Below are 15951 nucleotides of genomic sequence, written 5' to 3' on the forward strand. Positions count from 1 at the left end.
GTTATGTTCAATAATACTTGTTATGCAAAATGACTGATATGTTATAGTTTCAGTTTTAGCATTTAGTCATTTTTGTTACTTAACAAAATGGAGCAAAAGGTCAAAGTAACAAATGAATAATTTTAGTTAAAAGTTTTCTATAAAGTTATAATCTACAGCAGACTAAATGTTAAATTATGTTACAGTATTAACTGTGTCTTTCTAATAAGTTTCACATCCTAAAAAGTAAATGACTTCAGACATCAGTGCTTAAACAGAACATGTAGTGGTCTGAAAAAGACAATAACTGAAAGGTATAGAATATGAAAATTCTGCAATCCTAACTATTATTCGATCAAACAAACAAAATACAAACCTACACATTTTATTATGTGCCGTTTCACTGGCTAACGAAACAGCAAGTTTCATGTCTGAACCAAACAAATCAAATATATTTGCAACAGCAAATACCTCACTACCTTCGCTACCTGTTTGGATTTCATTAGAAGTAGACCGATTGGTTGGAAATGTAGAGCCTCTGGCCACTCCTGGTCGGGATGGGTAGGTGGGGTGAGAGAGGGGCCATGGAGCATCCTGGGTAGTGCAGAGGATGACAAGCAAATGGCAACAAACCTGTACCAGATAACGTAGGAGAGAAACTCCTTGGGGAAGAGTGACCACGGAAAGGGCAATCTGTGGAACAAGTGCATAAATTCAGAGCACAAAACATCTAAGAGCTGTCCCTGTGAATTGCAAAGTTCAAATACAATTTGATAAATAATTAAAATAGAATTAATCATGTTCATTATAATTTTCATTAGAATAAAGACAATTCTAACATGCTTCTACAAAAACTACTACAAAAATGGTAATATAGTTAAAAATAATTTCTTTAATTGAAAATTTGTAAGATACTTTTTTCAACTGCTCTTTTGATTACTGATTTGTAGGGCTGCAACAAACTACTATTTCCATAATCTATTAATTTGCTCAGGGTTGTTTTGGCTGATTAGTTAATCAGGTAAAGAAATTGCAATACCTCCTTTTTGAAGTGGATGAGAGCCAAGACATAAAAACACCATACATTTTTAAAAATATCCATATTTGTTTGCTTGAGCAAGGCTGTGGGTATGTTATATGAAACCCAAATAACAGATACTTTAGCCATGTAACTCATCCCTTCAGCCAACACTACCTATTGTATTTGCTGAGCTCAAAAAGTTACCTGAAAATCAGACAATGACATGCTATATTTCATTTCTGACTAGTTTCATTATTTTGTCATGCTAAGATTCTGGATGATATGGGGGATGCTTTCTTTTCTCTAAGATGCTCAGACACACCTGTTTATAGGAATCAAGCATTTTGCAGGAAAACAACTTTTAAATAAATTATTTCCATATTTCCACACATTCTACTTTATGGGTCATGAATAACTCTATCGTAGTCTCAGCTATCTATATTTTTAGTGGCGAAGTACCTCATAGACCTGTGGCTTGTAATTCACTTTCATACTCACTCACGTTTAACATAATCTGCCACATAGGGTTTCTGTTGGCACTGAAATAGCTTTGGTTCTTCATATCAATAACATTCTTTACCCATGAACCTCTTCTAAATCATGTGACTGAAAAGCGAAACACAAATGTTATTAAGATGTTAACCGATAGCACGATTGGTAGCTGACTTTTTAATAATTATTATTACAAATTTATGGACAATGTTGATTTATTGTTGCAGCCCTACTGATCTGTCCTGTTTGCCAGGTGGTAGGACCCAAACTGCAGCCAAGGATTTCAAAAAGTGAGCATTTCACCAAGAAACTGTTATTGATGGCTGAAGTGACTGCTTTACAAGAAATGTTTTTGTAATTATGAATTATATTTTAGTGTGCTCTGTCTTGTTTTAATAATCCAGTTCCATAAAAAATAAAAAAGATAAATCTGGCAAGAGAGAGAGACTAACCAAGGTTCCAGAGTACATTGTCAGCTGCAAGTTCTTTGGCATCCTCCAGAATGGTACAAAATTTATTAGGCATGTAGGTGCTTCTAGTGCTGCTGATCACTACTTTATAGATGAGCAGTGTCTTGCCATCAGGACCTAGTGTGGAATACAAGTAGTACGCTGGCAGGGACCAGCCATTCTTTTGGCAATAATAGTCCAGCAAAGATACTGCAGAGCTCAGCTGGCTGGGTCTGAGGGTCTGTAGACTGATTGGTAGCAGGCTGGATCCTGGCAAGAGCGGATATACACACCGTTCTAAGTCAACTGCATATTGGCTACCCAAGCAAGGAGGTAATCCTAGAGGCCTTGCAGATAACCCATCACTCATGACCCCTGAACTCAATTTGATATTAGAATCATCTTTGCTTTGTAAGTAGAAGGCACAGTCATCACAGGGCACCCCCAATGCTATTTCATTATAGATAGCCCGTGATCCAAATCTTCGTCCCTCATCTTTACTGACTGGCTTAGCAAGACTAACTTCAATGCATGAGCCATCAATAAATTTGCCGTTCATGGAACGCTGTGCAACAAGGGCATCTTCACGGCTGTGGAAGTGAATGAAGGCATAGTCTGTCAACTTTTTGACACGCTCCACAGAGCCGGGCTTCAGGCGGGAAAACTCAGTCCAAAGTGTGTCCTCTGACGTGTGCAGCATAAGATTGCGTACATAGAGAACCCGCACACGTTGCATTGTCTCCTCATCTGCATCTTTCTCTGGTTCAGCCCAGTCGACCTGAATAGTGTGGCCCCACAACACTAATGTTCCTGAAAAAGTAAAGGGCATTCAGTATAAACTTTAACCTTTTTGGATAACCAAAAGTCTCTAAATCAAGAATACTGAATCAGTTCCTTCAAGTAACAGTGTATGCAGTTCACCAATGTTCTAGTTAATAAGTTAACCCCCCACCCCCAAATAAATAATTAGTAAAATTAACCAAATGCACTATTTTATGCCTTAATTTTATACATACCATTAAAGCTAGATAAAATGTACACAGTAAGCTTACAACTGTATTGGAACTACATGTAGGCTACTTTACACCTGCATGTGTGAAATAGGCTAATTGTAACCCAATGATTCCATTGTGTGCACCATTCTGTCTTGCTCATGATGGATGGAGAAGGAAACATTTTGATTTGGTATTAAAAATGCAAATACACTCAACTAGAAACATCTTGACAGCAAATAAGACATCAGCAAGCCAGTATGTTCAATCAGAACATTCTATGACATTGTGTGGCACTACATAACAGGTCAAGGTCAAGGCTCCAAAATGTAAAATGGTCTTCTGACAGATCCCGAGAGAGTGGCTTAAAGGCTAAGCACCACCTAATGGACCTCCCTGAAGATTTCACATTATCTTAGCTACTGCAAAAAAAAATGTATATGTGAATTTAATTGAAAATAACATGTTCATATCTTCAAAAAGGAAAACCAGATGTCGCTCTGGGAAATTCCATAAAGTTGCCAAATGATGTCACTGGTGGATAACAATGAACAACGCCACGATTAAACACCATTATAACTGACTTGGACTACAAATTTTCCACTGCTGGTTCTTCAAAGTCCAAAAATATTTTTGAAATTAATGAAGATTATGAATATGCTGTGACATTGGGGTTGAGCGTATATTATAACAATGAAATTCACCCATTTAGATTTGAGCCAGAGATACAAGAAGCAGCTCCAGAGAGCAATGAAGAACCTAACCCACTAGTTAGAATTGGGAATTCTGAGTGGTAAAAACCTTTCATCTTAGCCTTTATGCTGAAAATTATATTAAAAGTAAAAAGTAATACTAAAAGTAATATTGTCTATTAACAATTATTTATACCAGGGTGTCTGATTAGCTAGCTAGCTACTAGATACATTTCTCATTTTACTAGCTTGTCATCTGTCTAACTAACTAGTTATCATTGCTCACTTCTGCTAATAACCAATGTCTTAGCTATGCTAGCTAATGCATTTACTTTAGTGGTCTTACATGTGTTTTTGGTAGGTTAATCATGTGTCTAGGTTATATGTGCCTAGCCTTAAAATTTATGCATTATTATTACCTTCTCTTCTAAGTGGCTGACTTCAGTGCATTAAAAAAAACAGAAATAAAATAAAAAATAAAATAAAAGTGTTTAGAAAGATGCTGGATCATGATGGGAAACATCTAGCTAGCGAATTAATGAACATTAGAAACTTCAGACTGAGTTATTAATGGCAATAGCTAGATAAATGCAAATGTTCAATTATCATTACTGTTTTAAAAGCGATCTACGTTGAATTTACATTCCTAAGATACTCTATGAATCTCTGTAATGCAACTACATGGAGTATTTTTAGCCTAGTATGGCTTGGGCCACCAAGCTTAACAAGTCAGTCAGTTAGCTACTAAAATAACATAGCTAGCTAGCTAAATTTAGCTAACGTCAAATAAAACAGGCAAAGTAATTGAACTTCCCATGTACTTTCATGCACACAGAGGCTCTCACTTCTCTTTATCCAGTAGTTGTAACTATAGCTGTACTACTTGTGGCATTACAGATAACTGACACATTTTTTGGATATTTTGGGATCTTTGGGCTATTTGTCACTGTACATTGAATTATTGCAGCCAAAGACAACACACCTTTTTTCCCTATTTTGCATCACCTTCAATTCAACGTTGCTGTCCACCATCTACTTCACACATATGACATTTATGACAGATTCTGAAGATAGCAGGAAATGCAAAACAACAAATTTATAAGGCTTGTTTTTTGTTTTTTTTTGTTTTCGAACTATTGATAATCAATTGTAAGAAACTAAGCAATCACTGTATTTATGTATTTGACACTTTCGTATTAGCTGGTGTTTAGCCTTCAACTATAGGAGGCATATACTGATGATCAGGAATTTCTACAAGTGTTTAATTACTAAATCTAAATAGTAGCCATCTAAAGGTCTTTTGGAAGATGTCAGTCATAAATGCACACTGCAAGGACTATATTTCTTTAAGCAGTATTTCATTAAATATAATGGACATAAAACAACATTTAACCAAATGAATAGTAACAAAACTGGGCAAACTATATGCTATAACATAACATACATATAACTACATAGCTTAATGTTTTATAGGTTACATTAGCAAGAGAATTTTGAATGAAAATGTAAGCAACATGAATTTAAACATTAAACAAACATGTTTAATGTTTTTTTTTTTTTTTTAAACAAGGCCAGTCTGCCCAGCAGTTACATGGGCACTTCTTTTAATGGATCTGACAAGACTGCACTGGGAGAGTGAAGACTGATAAGCATATGGATTTGATTACTGACCACATTAATCATAAATGTGTTCAGAAAGGACCATATATATTAGCTGTGGCAAACCCATTCTATAGCCAATATGATGCAACCATTCTGAATGCTAACCACTAACTGAAGCAATGAATAGCATCAGGCTCTTTCTCCATATATGTGGTTTTCATTAGGGTAATCGTTCAAAGAATGGCTTAGTAGTGATGAAACAAAAATATCTAACGCAGAAACCATGGCAAATGTTAGGATGTTAGAACATGGGGCTTATTTTTGCAAAAGGTCTACACACACTGCTAAAAGCAAGCTCAAATGTACCTCCATTAGGCAAGATGTTGCGTTGTTTAATTTTGACTGAGCAAAAGGAGTTTTGTGCTTTGAAATGACTGATATAGCAAAATAATGAGGACTGAAGTAAAAAAACAGGGAGGAAACAACACTGCATTACACTGACATACATGTTATTAAAATGTATTTCCCCTGCCTACAGTAACTGGCTGATACAAGTGGCAGCTGTTTTGTTCCTCTCTGCTCCCTGTTGCACTTTAAGGGAGAGTTCACACAACACCTACTCAAACTCTCCAAAGCGCTCCGCTTTTCATAGCTGCCTGTGGAACAGCACAGACCACACCTGATGCGTGCTCCTTGAGCTTTCTCAACATGCAGTTAAATTGAGAAACTGTCAGCTTTTTGTTCGGTACAAATAGTAATACCAATATTATCAATAGTCCTTTCTTTCTTGTGCCTTATAAATACCTGGTGTGAGCTTCCTGCGGGCCATGGCAGCAGCCTTGTGTGATTCATACTCCACAAAGGCGAAGCCACGGTTCTTAGTCTTGTCCATGGCACTGGGGTACACAATCACATCCACAACGCCGTCTGTCACCTAAATTTAGTATTGATATTAGAAGTCAACATGTTAATATGACAGCTAGAATAAAGCCATGACTGTAAAAGGCAGGGCTGCTTAGAAGCCTGGATCAACATGTTAAAGTGTTTGTGAAAAATGTCATTCTGAAAACATTAAATAACCCGCAGTAGAACTGCAACAAGTCTAGATGTTTTAGCTGTGATGTTTAATGTGCTTCTGAAAAATAATGAGACTCAGAACTGAATTTGGGAAAGGCAAAATTAAATAAAGTAAATCAATTTGACAGCCTACAGTCAGACAGAGTGCCAACCATCTACCTAGGCAGCATACAATGCACAGTAAAGTTTGAAATGGGTCCATAGCCAATTACCATTACAGCACTGACATTAACCTATCCAAGATGTAGCTAAAGTGCAAACAAACTGACATAAATCTGTCCTTATAATCTTTCAACCCCTGTACTATGGCAGAGGATGTGCCCCAGGTCAGCGTTATCACAAGTGCCATCAACATCAGATGAAGACAAAAATAACAAGGACACCACCTGTGGTGACACCACATATCATGAGGTAGTGACGGCAAAGACATACATCAGCTTTACAAAACTTGGTGAGGAAGTGCTGTTTGAATCAGGTACAGCATGAAAAGAAAGCTCATCCAAACAGTACATAGGAGACCATTCAAGGTGACACAGCATTTAATGGTGCCTCAAGTCATTGTATAAAGGCCTATGCACAATTCTGGTCAACCAAGCAACTATGTTAACACATGGCCTTGGCATCATGACACTAGAGGGGGAACTGTGATACAGTCAACACAGTAGCAAAACATGACAAAAAAATAAGTTATAAGAAGAAGAGAAAGAACTTGCATGTCATTGTAAATTTAAGAGGTGCCAACTACTAAATCGCTGTCAACCTAATATACTTTATGAATCATAGCAGATTATCTCCTGTGGTATCTATACATACGCAGTCAGCTAAGCACTAAAAAGTGCACTTGCTACAGTAGAGCACCTACCACTACTATAGCTTCAGTGTCATGTGCTGTCCTGCAAGATGGATATTTCAATGTCTTGATTTTAGGCTGGACATTTGCAGTTTACACCTAATGTTATCTCCTGTCTCAGGGATTAGCCTAAGTTAACATAAGTGTTAACAAACTATCTGAATAGTTACAGACAGATATAGTTTAGTTTACCATCTAAACATTAGTGATTTCAAACCTGCCCGTTGCCAGTTTTTGGCAATGTTAGCCTTCAGCAGATATTTCAGGAGTAACACAAAAACAAAACATTAGTCTCGGTTGTCACAGCATCTACACAATGTGGTGTCTTAATGGGAACCTGGCTGAACTGTCTCCTTCTTGCCATATGTGGAGTTAGATACCTAGCAACATACACGCTGTCCCAACTAAACTGTAGGCTATATCAACCAGCACAATTCCTTCATACACCAAAATAATGGGGCAGGTTAATTACCATCATTACTGCATTTGCATAGCACACACTATGTGGGTCACACATTTTATCTGTGGTTAACATACCTTTGGGAATCCTTGGGATGACTAGATCCAACAGAAGGTATTTGTATTTTCATTTTAAAGTTGTTAATTAGACCACAGTTCCCTACTTTAATGGATCTAAATACTTTGTAGTCATTCTGAGTAAATGACAAAGCACTTTTGTAAGTCGCTGTGGTTAAGAGCATCTAACTTATCCGACTTGGTTAATATCCATAAACAAAATGATTAATATAAAGCTAGAAAAACTCAGCTACTCTGACTGATGAGGACTGTGGGGGAGTTTCAGACAGGATGGCTACAAGCAGCAGAAAGAACAGGCTTAGTTCTGTCATAAAAAATAATATAATTGGTATAGCCTATAAAATGCTAAAATACTAGCTAAATTGATCACTTGTAGTAACCAGTGAGAATCAAATCAATAGAGTTTTGTTTCATCACCCTATGTCCACACAAATGAGTTTTTAGCAAGTAACAATAAAGTAGGCTCAGTGGAATGCTCTGTGAAAAATTGCAGACAATATATCTATGAAGCAAATCTAACTCCTGGGACCAGGTGATAATTACTTGGGTTGTTATGAACTGAAAATAGAAAAAAGTGGACAAGCTGGTAGTCCTTCTGGACTGACCTGGGAACCTTTCCTGCACTTCACCTTGACAAATTCTATTTTAAATTTTTGCATTGTTCACACTGTAAATGCTTTTATTAGATTCAATTAATAGGGATGGGGCCAAAGCTCTCTCCCAATGCAAGTACTGACCTTCATCATCTCTTCTTGTATCTCCTCCTTCTTCTTGTCTTTGGGAATGGAGCCAATAAACAGACGACAGTTGTCCAGACTCACACACACTCCTATAAACTTCCCCGGACGGATCTCATAGTTGTCAAGGCGATAGATGGCTCGCTGGGCAGCTTCCCGGGTGGTGTACATGACAAAGGCATAGCCACGATTTTCCCCACTGAACTCCATCATCAGACGGAACTCATATATACGGCCCATACGCCCAAATACAGGCACCAACTCATCCTCGTACATGTCCCTAGGAATTTTCCCCACAAATACCTCACATCCCCGAGGTGGAGGAGGACCTTCCCAACCTAAAACACAGATTCATCACCAACATCCTCTTTAATGTAACTGTTACAATCCTAAATTATATATGCCCTGGATGGCAACAGGATATTTACATCATAATTGTGTGCTTTTCTGAGCATTATGGGAGTATCTTCACATCTCCATAACACAGACTAACTTCATATTTCATAACAGATATTTAGAGCAGCCTATAAACAACAACAATTGGTAACAATTACCTTGTTAATTACCTTGGATCTCTTGTCAAAATGTACAGAAATATCTAAAAAAAACAACTATTCTGATAATGTAATAATCACACGACTCCGACAAACAATTAATCAGCTGATTAAATAGTTATGTCAACATTATTTCACCAATTGCTTTATGAATCATAACTACATTATAACAATTTATAAATGCTGCATAAAAAATTATACTCATAGGATTTTACAAACTTTACATGTTGTTTGTGTATTGTGAATGTTTCAAACAACTAATCAACTGATTAAATTGTTGTCAACATTTTTCACCAATTGCTTTATGAATCATAACTACATTATAACAATGTATAAATGCTACATAAAAAATTATACTCATAGGATTTTACAACCTTTACATGTTTTGCTGGTGTATTGTGAATGTTCCAAGTCACTTGCATGCCTTAGAAAAACTAAATGTATGATGATTCAATACATTTGCCTTTTTATCAATCCTTATACATGTTTTTTTAAATATAATTTACACGTATTTAGCATTTACTTTTAGTATAACAAATTAAAATAAATGCCTATAAAACGGAGAGCCGGCAATTTGTCGGCAGTTAAATCTTTGCTTGACAGTGTCATGCTGTTACTGTATTCTGGCAAATACAAAATACTCCAAAGTCCCTTCTGACATAAAGTAAGCACACATGCAATAATCTCTTCATGACCTTACACAAACTGAGACCCCCCGCCCCCCCTTTAGGCTAACATAAATAAGATTTCACATCATTGCTAGCATTTAATTCTTACCTGGCGGTGGACCACCAAATTTTCTTTGTCCATTTTCCTGAACCATACTGTAACCTGTGCTCTCCATCAGGGCCAACAGAGCTGCTTCATTGGGGCTTTCTAGTTTAACATCCTCACCAACCTGACTAAAACTGGGTTCATCCATTTTCACCTAATAAAACACAATATAAATATTCATGTTTGTGTTTTCCCCAAGAATTTAGATTTCTGTGATTTTTCTCTTACTGTTTTTAAAAATACTTTACATCACTTCCCTGTTTACTGGGTTGAATGAGATGCTCAAATAAGTTTACATTTCAACAGGTTGTATGGTTCCTTTTTAATGTAATAACATTAAGAGAACAAAACAGAACCACCAATTATAATTTGTGTTGGGCCTTTCATTACATCATTTTAGCACACTGTGCCAGTACTCAGAGAGCACAGCTTCATTTATTAATCTCAAATGTAGCGAACTCTCAACAGTATCGTGATTATTTTTGTAAAGACCCAGCTAGGTTACATTTCATGACTGTCCATCCCTAGTGTACCTATTAGGTACTATTAGCTAGGTAGACGTTTCTAATACGGTGGTTGGAGAATGATGGATGGTAATCGTGGATGTAAATCACTTTGTAAGGACTCGACAACTTTTAAAAGAAAGAAATGAGTGAATCATTTTCATAATCTGACTTATGGATCGTCATTGATTTACGATTATATATTGTATCACTTATTTGCCCTTATTTTAGATATAACTTCCTAACACTGTTTCACTAAATCTAGTCCAGTCACAATGTAAAAACTAAATGTCCCATAAAATCGCTTTCCAACTAGCTATTATTTAAATGTTGCTAATATTACCTTAGAAAAAAGCTAACCTAACTAGCTTGTTAGCTTGTCTGTAGTAATGCTAACTAGATTTAGTGTCCTTTATCATTCATTTTTGCATTTATTTTAAAGAATGAGCTGCTTCAACTAGACAGCTAACGATAGTTAGCTAATTACCATCATTTCTGCTCTATGTAATTTTAAATATAACATAAATAAATCGCATTTTTTCATCCCATTGACAATTCACCACCGACACCATGACAGACTCACCTCAGTACTCAACAGCTGACACAAATTTAAGACGAATGTTACTAGCTTGGCTGGCTAGCTAGTTTGGCGGGAAGAAGGGCAACTTAGACAGGGCAAAAAATAAATAAAGTAATCCGCAGAAAATCACCTTCTGACAAGACAGTTAAGATAGCTGACCATTTTAAGCATCTTGAAACATAGTTCACAACTACTTGTCATGGTAGGTTATCCTATGTTAAAGCATGTTTTGTTTCTATCTGAGGTACATTTGCCAGCTAACCAGCGCGTGAAGTGCGTCAGACAGCTAACCCCAAGTTAGCTAACCTAGGGAAGCTGTTAGTAAATATTACGTAGCTAGTAGATAAATGTTAATTACCTTGGATTTCTTGTCAAAATGTACGGAAATATCTAAAAAAAAAAAAAAAAAAAACTATTCTGATAATGTAATAATCACACGATTCCGACAAACAATTAAAAATTAGTTAATTTACGATACGCTGAAGGCTTGGAAGTTCTGACTCCGATGATGGTACAGACAATATAGATTTAACAGTGAGTGAGGGACGTGTGCTGTATGATGAGTTTTGAGAGCGAGAAAGAGGAAAAAAACTTAACTGCGTTGTTGATGCGTATGTGATGTTAAGTTTTTGAAAAGGCTAGAGAAATTATGTGTTTTGGTTGCGAGTCCGTAAAAAGTGAACAAAAAATGCATGGTACATCGTTGCGCTGTTACACAACATGAAAATAAATTACTTCACTTCTTAACATAATACTTGGTCACAAACTTGCACGCCCAACACAATAGATTTTCTGTGGCTATGAAGCTGCGGTCCCTTTTTCTTTTACCCAATTTAAACACAAGGTGGCACTAATGGGTTTCTTTTTTTTTTTTTGATATTGTTGGTGTTGCTGTTGTTGTTTTGTGCTACCCCGTCAGCGTGGCATAGGGAAACCTAAAGTACCCTATGGACTGACCCCAAGCAGCAGATTTTATTAGGAATCCTTTGACTGTATCATCTGTACTGACATACGTAAGAAAAGAGTGGCTGTGCTTCGTAATGAATGCCTGTTCCCTGGATATCTCTAGAGCAAGGGTTCTGGTCTAAATAACAACAGTTATATTAAAACTATTTTCTTTTGAATACAGTATATGAAAAAAAAAATCCTTCAGACTAACTATCTTCAAAAAGTGTAAACACCCCCCCTTTTTTTCAAGAAAACTAATTTCCTGTTACTCAATACCAAGCTAAAGTTTCTTAATTTTGTTGCTTAAGATTCCATTTCCTGAGTCTCCAGTTTCTGACATTTGACTGTAAGAGATGCAATAATCAAAGATGTGTGAGCCTTTTAGATCTGTGGGTTCCTTTTAATGATCATCAATTTTTAATGTCTAATCAATGCATTATAATATCTAACCATAAAATTACTAAAGTATTCTCTTTATCTAAAAAGAAAGCTACAGAAAAGGGAAGTTCCTCATGTCTGAGAGTGGTTTTAAGTTGCTTTAAATACAGCTTGTTGTTCTTTCCTAGGGAAGTCTCATATGTTTAATCACCTAAATGTTAGCAAGTATGCACCTCAGCAAAGTGAGGCTCACAAACATTACAAGAGCAGCACAGATATCCAGGCATCAGCAGTATGAATGGACATTGCTGAACATAATTTGCAAATTCTTGTTTTCTGTGCTGAGAAACCACAGTCATTGTACGCACAAACTGAATCCTGATTAGCATGATTCAGAAAAGATGATTGTGTCTGCACATCAGAGTTAAGACTGCCCCCAATTTGTATGACATCTTATCCGTCAGGTCTGAAAGCTCATGCTGGTGCCATATCTGCAGTACATGACATAATGCTCACAGTTGTACCACAGCAGGCTGTAGGTCACCGAGCCCAGCAGTGTCTCTGCCCGACTGGCCACCTCTTCGCCAGCCAGTGGAGGCAGACTGCACACCCCATCCATATGGTTGACCAGAACCTCTGCTCCATATGTGAAGTCACCCACTGTGTCAATGCGCCTTCTTTGCCATCACTCAGAGAAGAAGCCGCAGGTTATTTACCATTGTCGCAATGGTGCTCTCATTGGTGGAGATAGCCGGTAAGATGTCCGGGATGAGGTGTGCCACGTGATCATTGCCTAGGTGGATTCCATAATGCGTGAAGAGTGTCCGGGGCACCTTGAGAAGATCCTCTCTTTTCAGCACAGAGACATTGTATGTGCTTGCTTTGGGGTGCTTCCTCCCCCTCTCCCCTCATTGGAGGTTAAGGCCATGAAAAAGCAGCTGAGGAACTCAAGGGGAAGCATTCTCCAAGGGAAATGTTGCATGTTTCTGAATGGCTTGGCTCTGAGCAGTTTTATCCATTGAGGCCACCCAGGGAGGGGCATAATGATAAGTCCTTTGGCTATTTTTATGCAGACCGGTAAATAAGAACTTCGCATGGTCCATTGAACAATACATACTTATTCAATGATTGTGTGGTGGTCTCTTTCTCTCATATAGAGGTTAAGAATTCATCTATATGCAGTAATCTGATTGCATTTGTTAGTACAGGTCAGGTCAATTATAACCAGGTTATATTATATAATGCAGAAGGTGGTAAGGATGCAATTCTCTAGAATTCTCTTGTAAAATTATCTTGAAAACATGTCATGTTACAGAATTTGTTTCTTTACCCAACCTAAAATTTGCAATGGTAATTAAGCACAGTATTGCAAAGATTGGGTTTGATACCTAAACATGTACTGAAGCAGAGCATTATTAATCTTTTATATATTTTATTGCAAACTAATGCAACCAAAAGCGTGAAGGTCGTTTTAAGACAATATTACTTTATTGATACTTTCTTTGTGGAAACGTCATCACAATTAAGCAACAAGAGTAATGTGTGTTTTGTTCATTCTGTCCTCCATTTTAGAAGAGTGGTATCCAGCTATAAGATAAAGTTATAAAGAGAAACCATTTATATACAGATTGTTCTGAACACGTATTAATGTTGACCGTGTACAGTACGAAATATTTAAATTTTTACTAAATTGTAAATTGTACTAAACATATTAACGTTTCTGACATTTTGATGTCACTTGTTATTTGGTAAAGTGAATAAACTTAGATAAATAACATTTTTAAAAGTGTTTCAGCGGCACATATCTAGCTCCGCCGGGTATGGACATGACAAAAGTGTTTTAACCAGCCATCCATAAAACGAAGGGAATGAGAACGGTTGGAAGTGCTGTGGCCGGCGTTAGTCCTAGGAAAAATATGGAAAACATTCCGATGAGAGTCGTAATAAGGACGCTTCTCTGATCTCGGATAACGGACTTCAGGCACTCACAGAACTGTTGAGGGAATGGGGAAACACGTTAGCTCTGTTGCATTTCGGAACCAATTTGTAAGTCAGTTCGGGTGTCGGAGGGATTTGGGGTGCTAAACGCGCCAACTACATAAATAAAATTCCAGCTCCATGTTAAAAAACAACTCAGTAAAGCTGTTCTCTGCATTTCAAAATAAGCTAGAAGTTTTCTAGAAATAAAATAGGATTTACGATGGGAACAGCTAGGTTTATGTTGAGCGTAAAATAAAACGGGGGTATCAAGAAATATGGTTTTAACATTCTTCTAACATTTCATATAAATTTATAATTTATATAAACCTGTTTTGTTCGCCTACCTAACTCTTCATAAATCGTATTTTTTAAATGTCTAAAGTGAAGGGCGTCTGGATATTAGTTACCTACTTATTACTTTGCCTTTGTTAATCGTGAAAAAGGCGCAGTTTACCTTGTCAGTCTGCAAGCTGATCCCTGTGCCGTAGCGGCAGTATGTGACGAAATGTTCACAGTTATTCCACAAAAGACTATACGGAATCCTGCCAACGAGCTTTTCTGCTCTTAACGCTACCTCTTCGTTAGCGAGAGGTGTCTTTCTCAGCGTTGTGTCCATCGTGTTCAATGATATTGGTGATCCATATGCAAAGTCCTCCACTTTGTCCACGCGAATGGTGGCGTACTTGTAGAGCACGCCTAGAAGCAGTCGCTTATTCGTAACTACATTTTGTATATGACACTTATTTCTCGTCAAAACTGGCAGGATATCCGGCATGAGATGTGCCACTTTGCCGTCGCCCAAATAAATGCCAAAATGAACGAACAAAGTACGTGGAACCTCCAAAAGGTCCCCGCGCTGAAACTGCATCGTTTCTTCTGTGCGCTTTGGACATTTGATGTCCTTTCTCTCTTTTTTGAAAGGTATTACACTGAAAAAATAAAAAATCGCAACAACGAATGCTTTCTCCAACAGGAGTGCCAAAGAGTCTAACATTGTGCTGAGCAGCAGATGCGCACGGTACCAGTACTCAACTTGGCATTATTCTAGTAGTAGCAGTTTGTGCTTCTGGCTATGTTGTGACGTCATGGCAGTGAAAGGACAGTTAGCTATAATTATTGAAATTTGGAAAGGCTTTCGTATACCAAGCTTACAGCTATCTCGATGAAATGTCTGAAATGTCGCATTTCGGTTAACCGTGTAGCTCATGTATTCTCAGACGCCAAAACTACTAATTTTTAAAGTTCAATCAAGGATATAAGGAAGGAACGCGAAATACCGCAGCCAACTACCTGATCATTTACTTCAGAATCATTTTTGCTTAGCTTGGAGCTTCCTCAGGTGTGGATTTTTTTTTTTTTACATTACTAGTTCTGTTTTATTCTCCATATTATGAAAGTAACATGGCATTAAGTCCTCGCTATAGGCTAAAGATACGAGAAGAATGTGCACGCCGATTACAAATACTAGATATCGTTAAAGCAGATCTCCACTTACTCATGGGAACTGAGACTATTAAACACATTGCTTACATCTGACAATGTCTAAGTGGGTTTCTGCCAACTAGTTGTTTTTTTCTTTTCTTACCCCCCCCCCCCCCTTTATTTATTGACAAAATAGTAAAGCGCTAAATCTTTCCACAAATTAGTGTTACTTGACTTATGCGCTTTCTCACACGTGCAACTCCCCCATCCCCCACTGTCTTCCAGTGGCGCGATAATGAAGATTGACAGAATGAGAAATCAGTTGTCTTGGTGATAACAAAGGTCTGGCATTGAGGGGTAAAAGCTGAATATGTAGAGGGGATT

At 37.3% G+C, this 15951-nt stretch overlaps 2 protein-coding genes and 1 pseudogene across 2 annotated transcripts; all 3 read right to left on the reverse strand.

Annotated features, from left to right (window-relative positions):
* Positions 1-481: 481 nt before the first annotated feature.
* On the reverse strand, positions 482-9963 carry rbm46 (RNA binding motif protein 46). Its single transcript, XM_027006179.3, has 5 exons — positions 9760-9963; positions 8429-8766; positions 6032-6161; positions 1945-2751; positions 482-672 (listed from the first exon to the last, which is right to left on the reverse strand). The coding sequence occupies exons 1-5, from the start codon at positions 9902-9904 to the stop codon at positions 482-484; spliced, it is 1611 nt and encodes a 536-aa protein (XP_026861980.2). The 5' UTR covers positions 9905-9963.
* A 290-nt stretch (positions 9964-10253) lies between these two features.
* LOC113574914 (lecithin retinol acyltransferase pseudogene) lies at positions 10254-13488 on the reverse strand (annotated as a pseudogene).
* A 143-nt stretch (positions 13489-13631) lies between these two features.
* On the reverse strand, positions 13632-15186 carry LOC113574913 (lecithin retinol acyltransferase-like). Its single transcript, XM_027006138.3, has 2 exons — positions 14600-15186; positions 13632-14158 (listed from the first exon to the last, which is right to left on the reverse strand). Exons 1-2 carry the CDS (start codon positions 15137-15139, stop codon positions 14006-14008), a joined length of 693 nt encoding a protein of 230 aa, XP_026861939.1. The 5' UTR covers positions 15140-15186; the 3' UTR covers positions 13632-14005.
* Between the last annotated feature and the right edge of the window lie 765 nt (positions 15187-15951).

Source organism: Electrophorus electricus, chromosome 18 (genome assembly GCF_041902795.1).
Source record: "Electrophorus electricus isolate QZ-2024a chromosome 18, ASM4190279v1, whole genome shotgun sequence".
Classification (NCBI taxonomy): Eukaryota; Metazoa; Chordata; class Actinopteri; order Gymnotiformes; family Gymnotidae; genus Electrophorus; species Electrophorus electricus.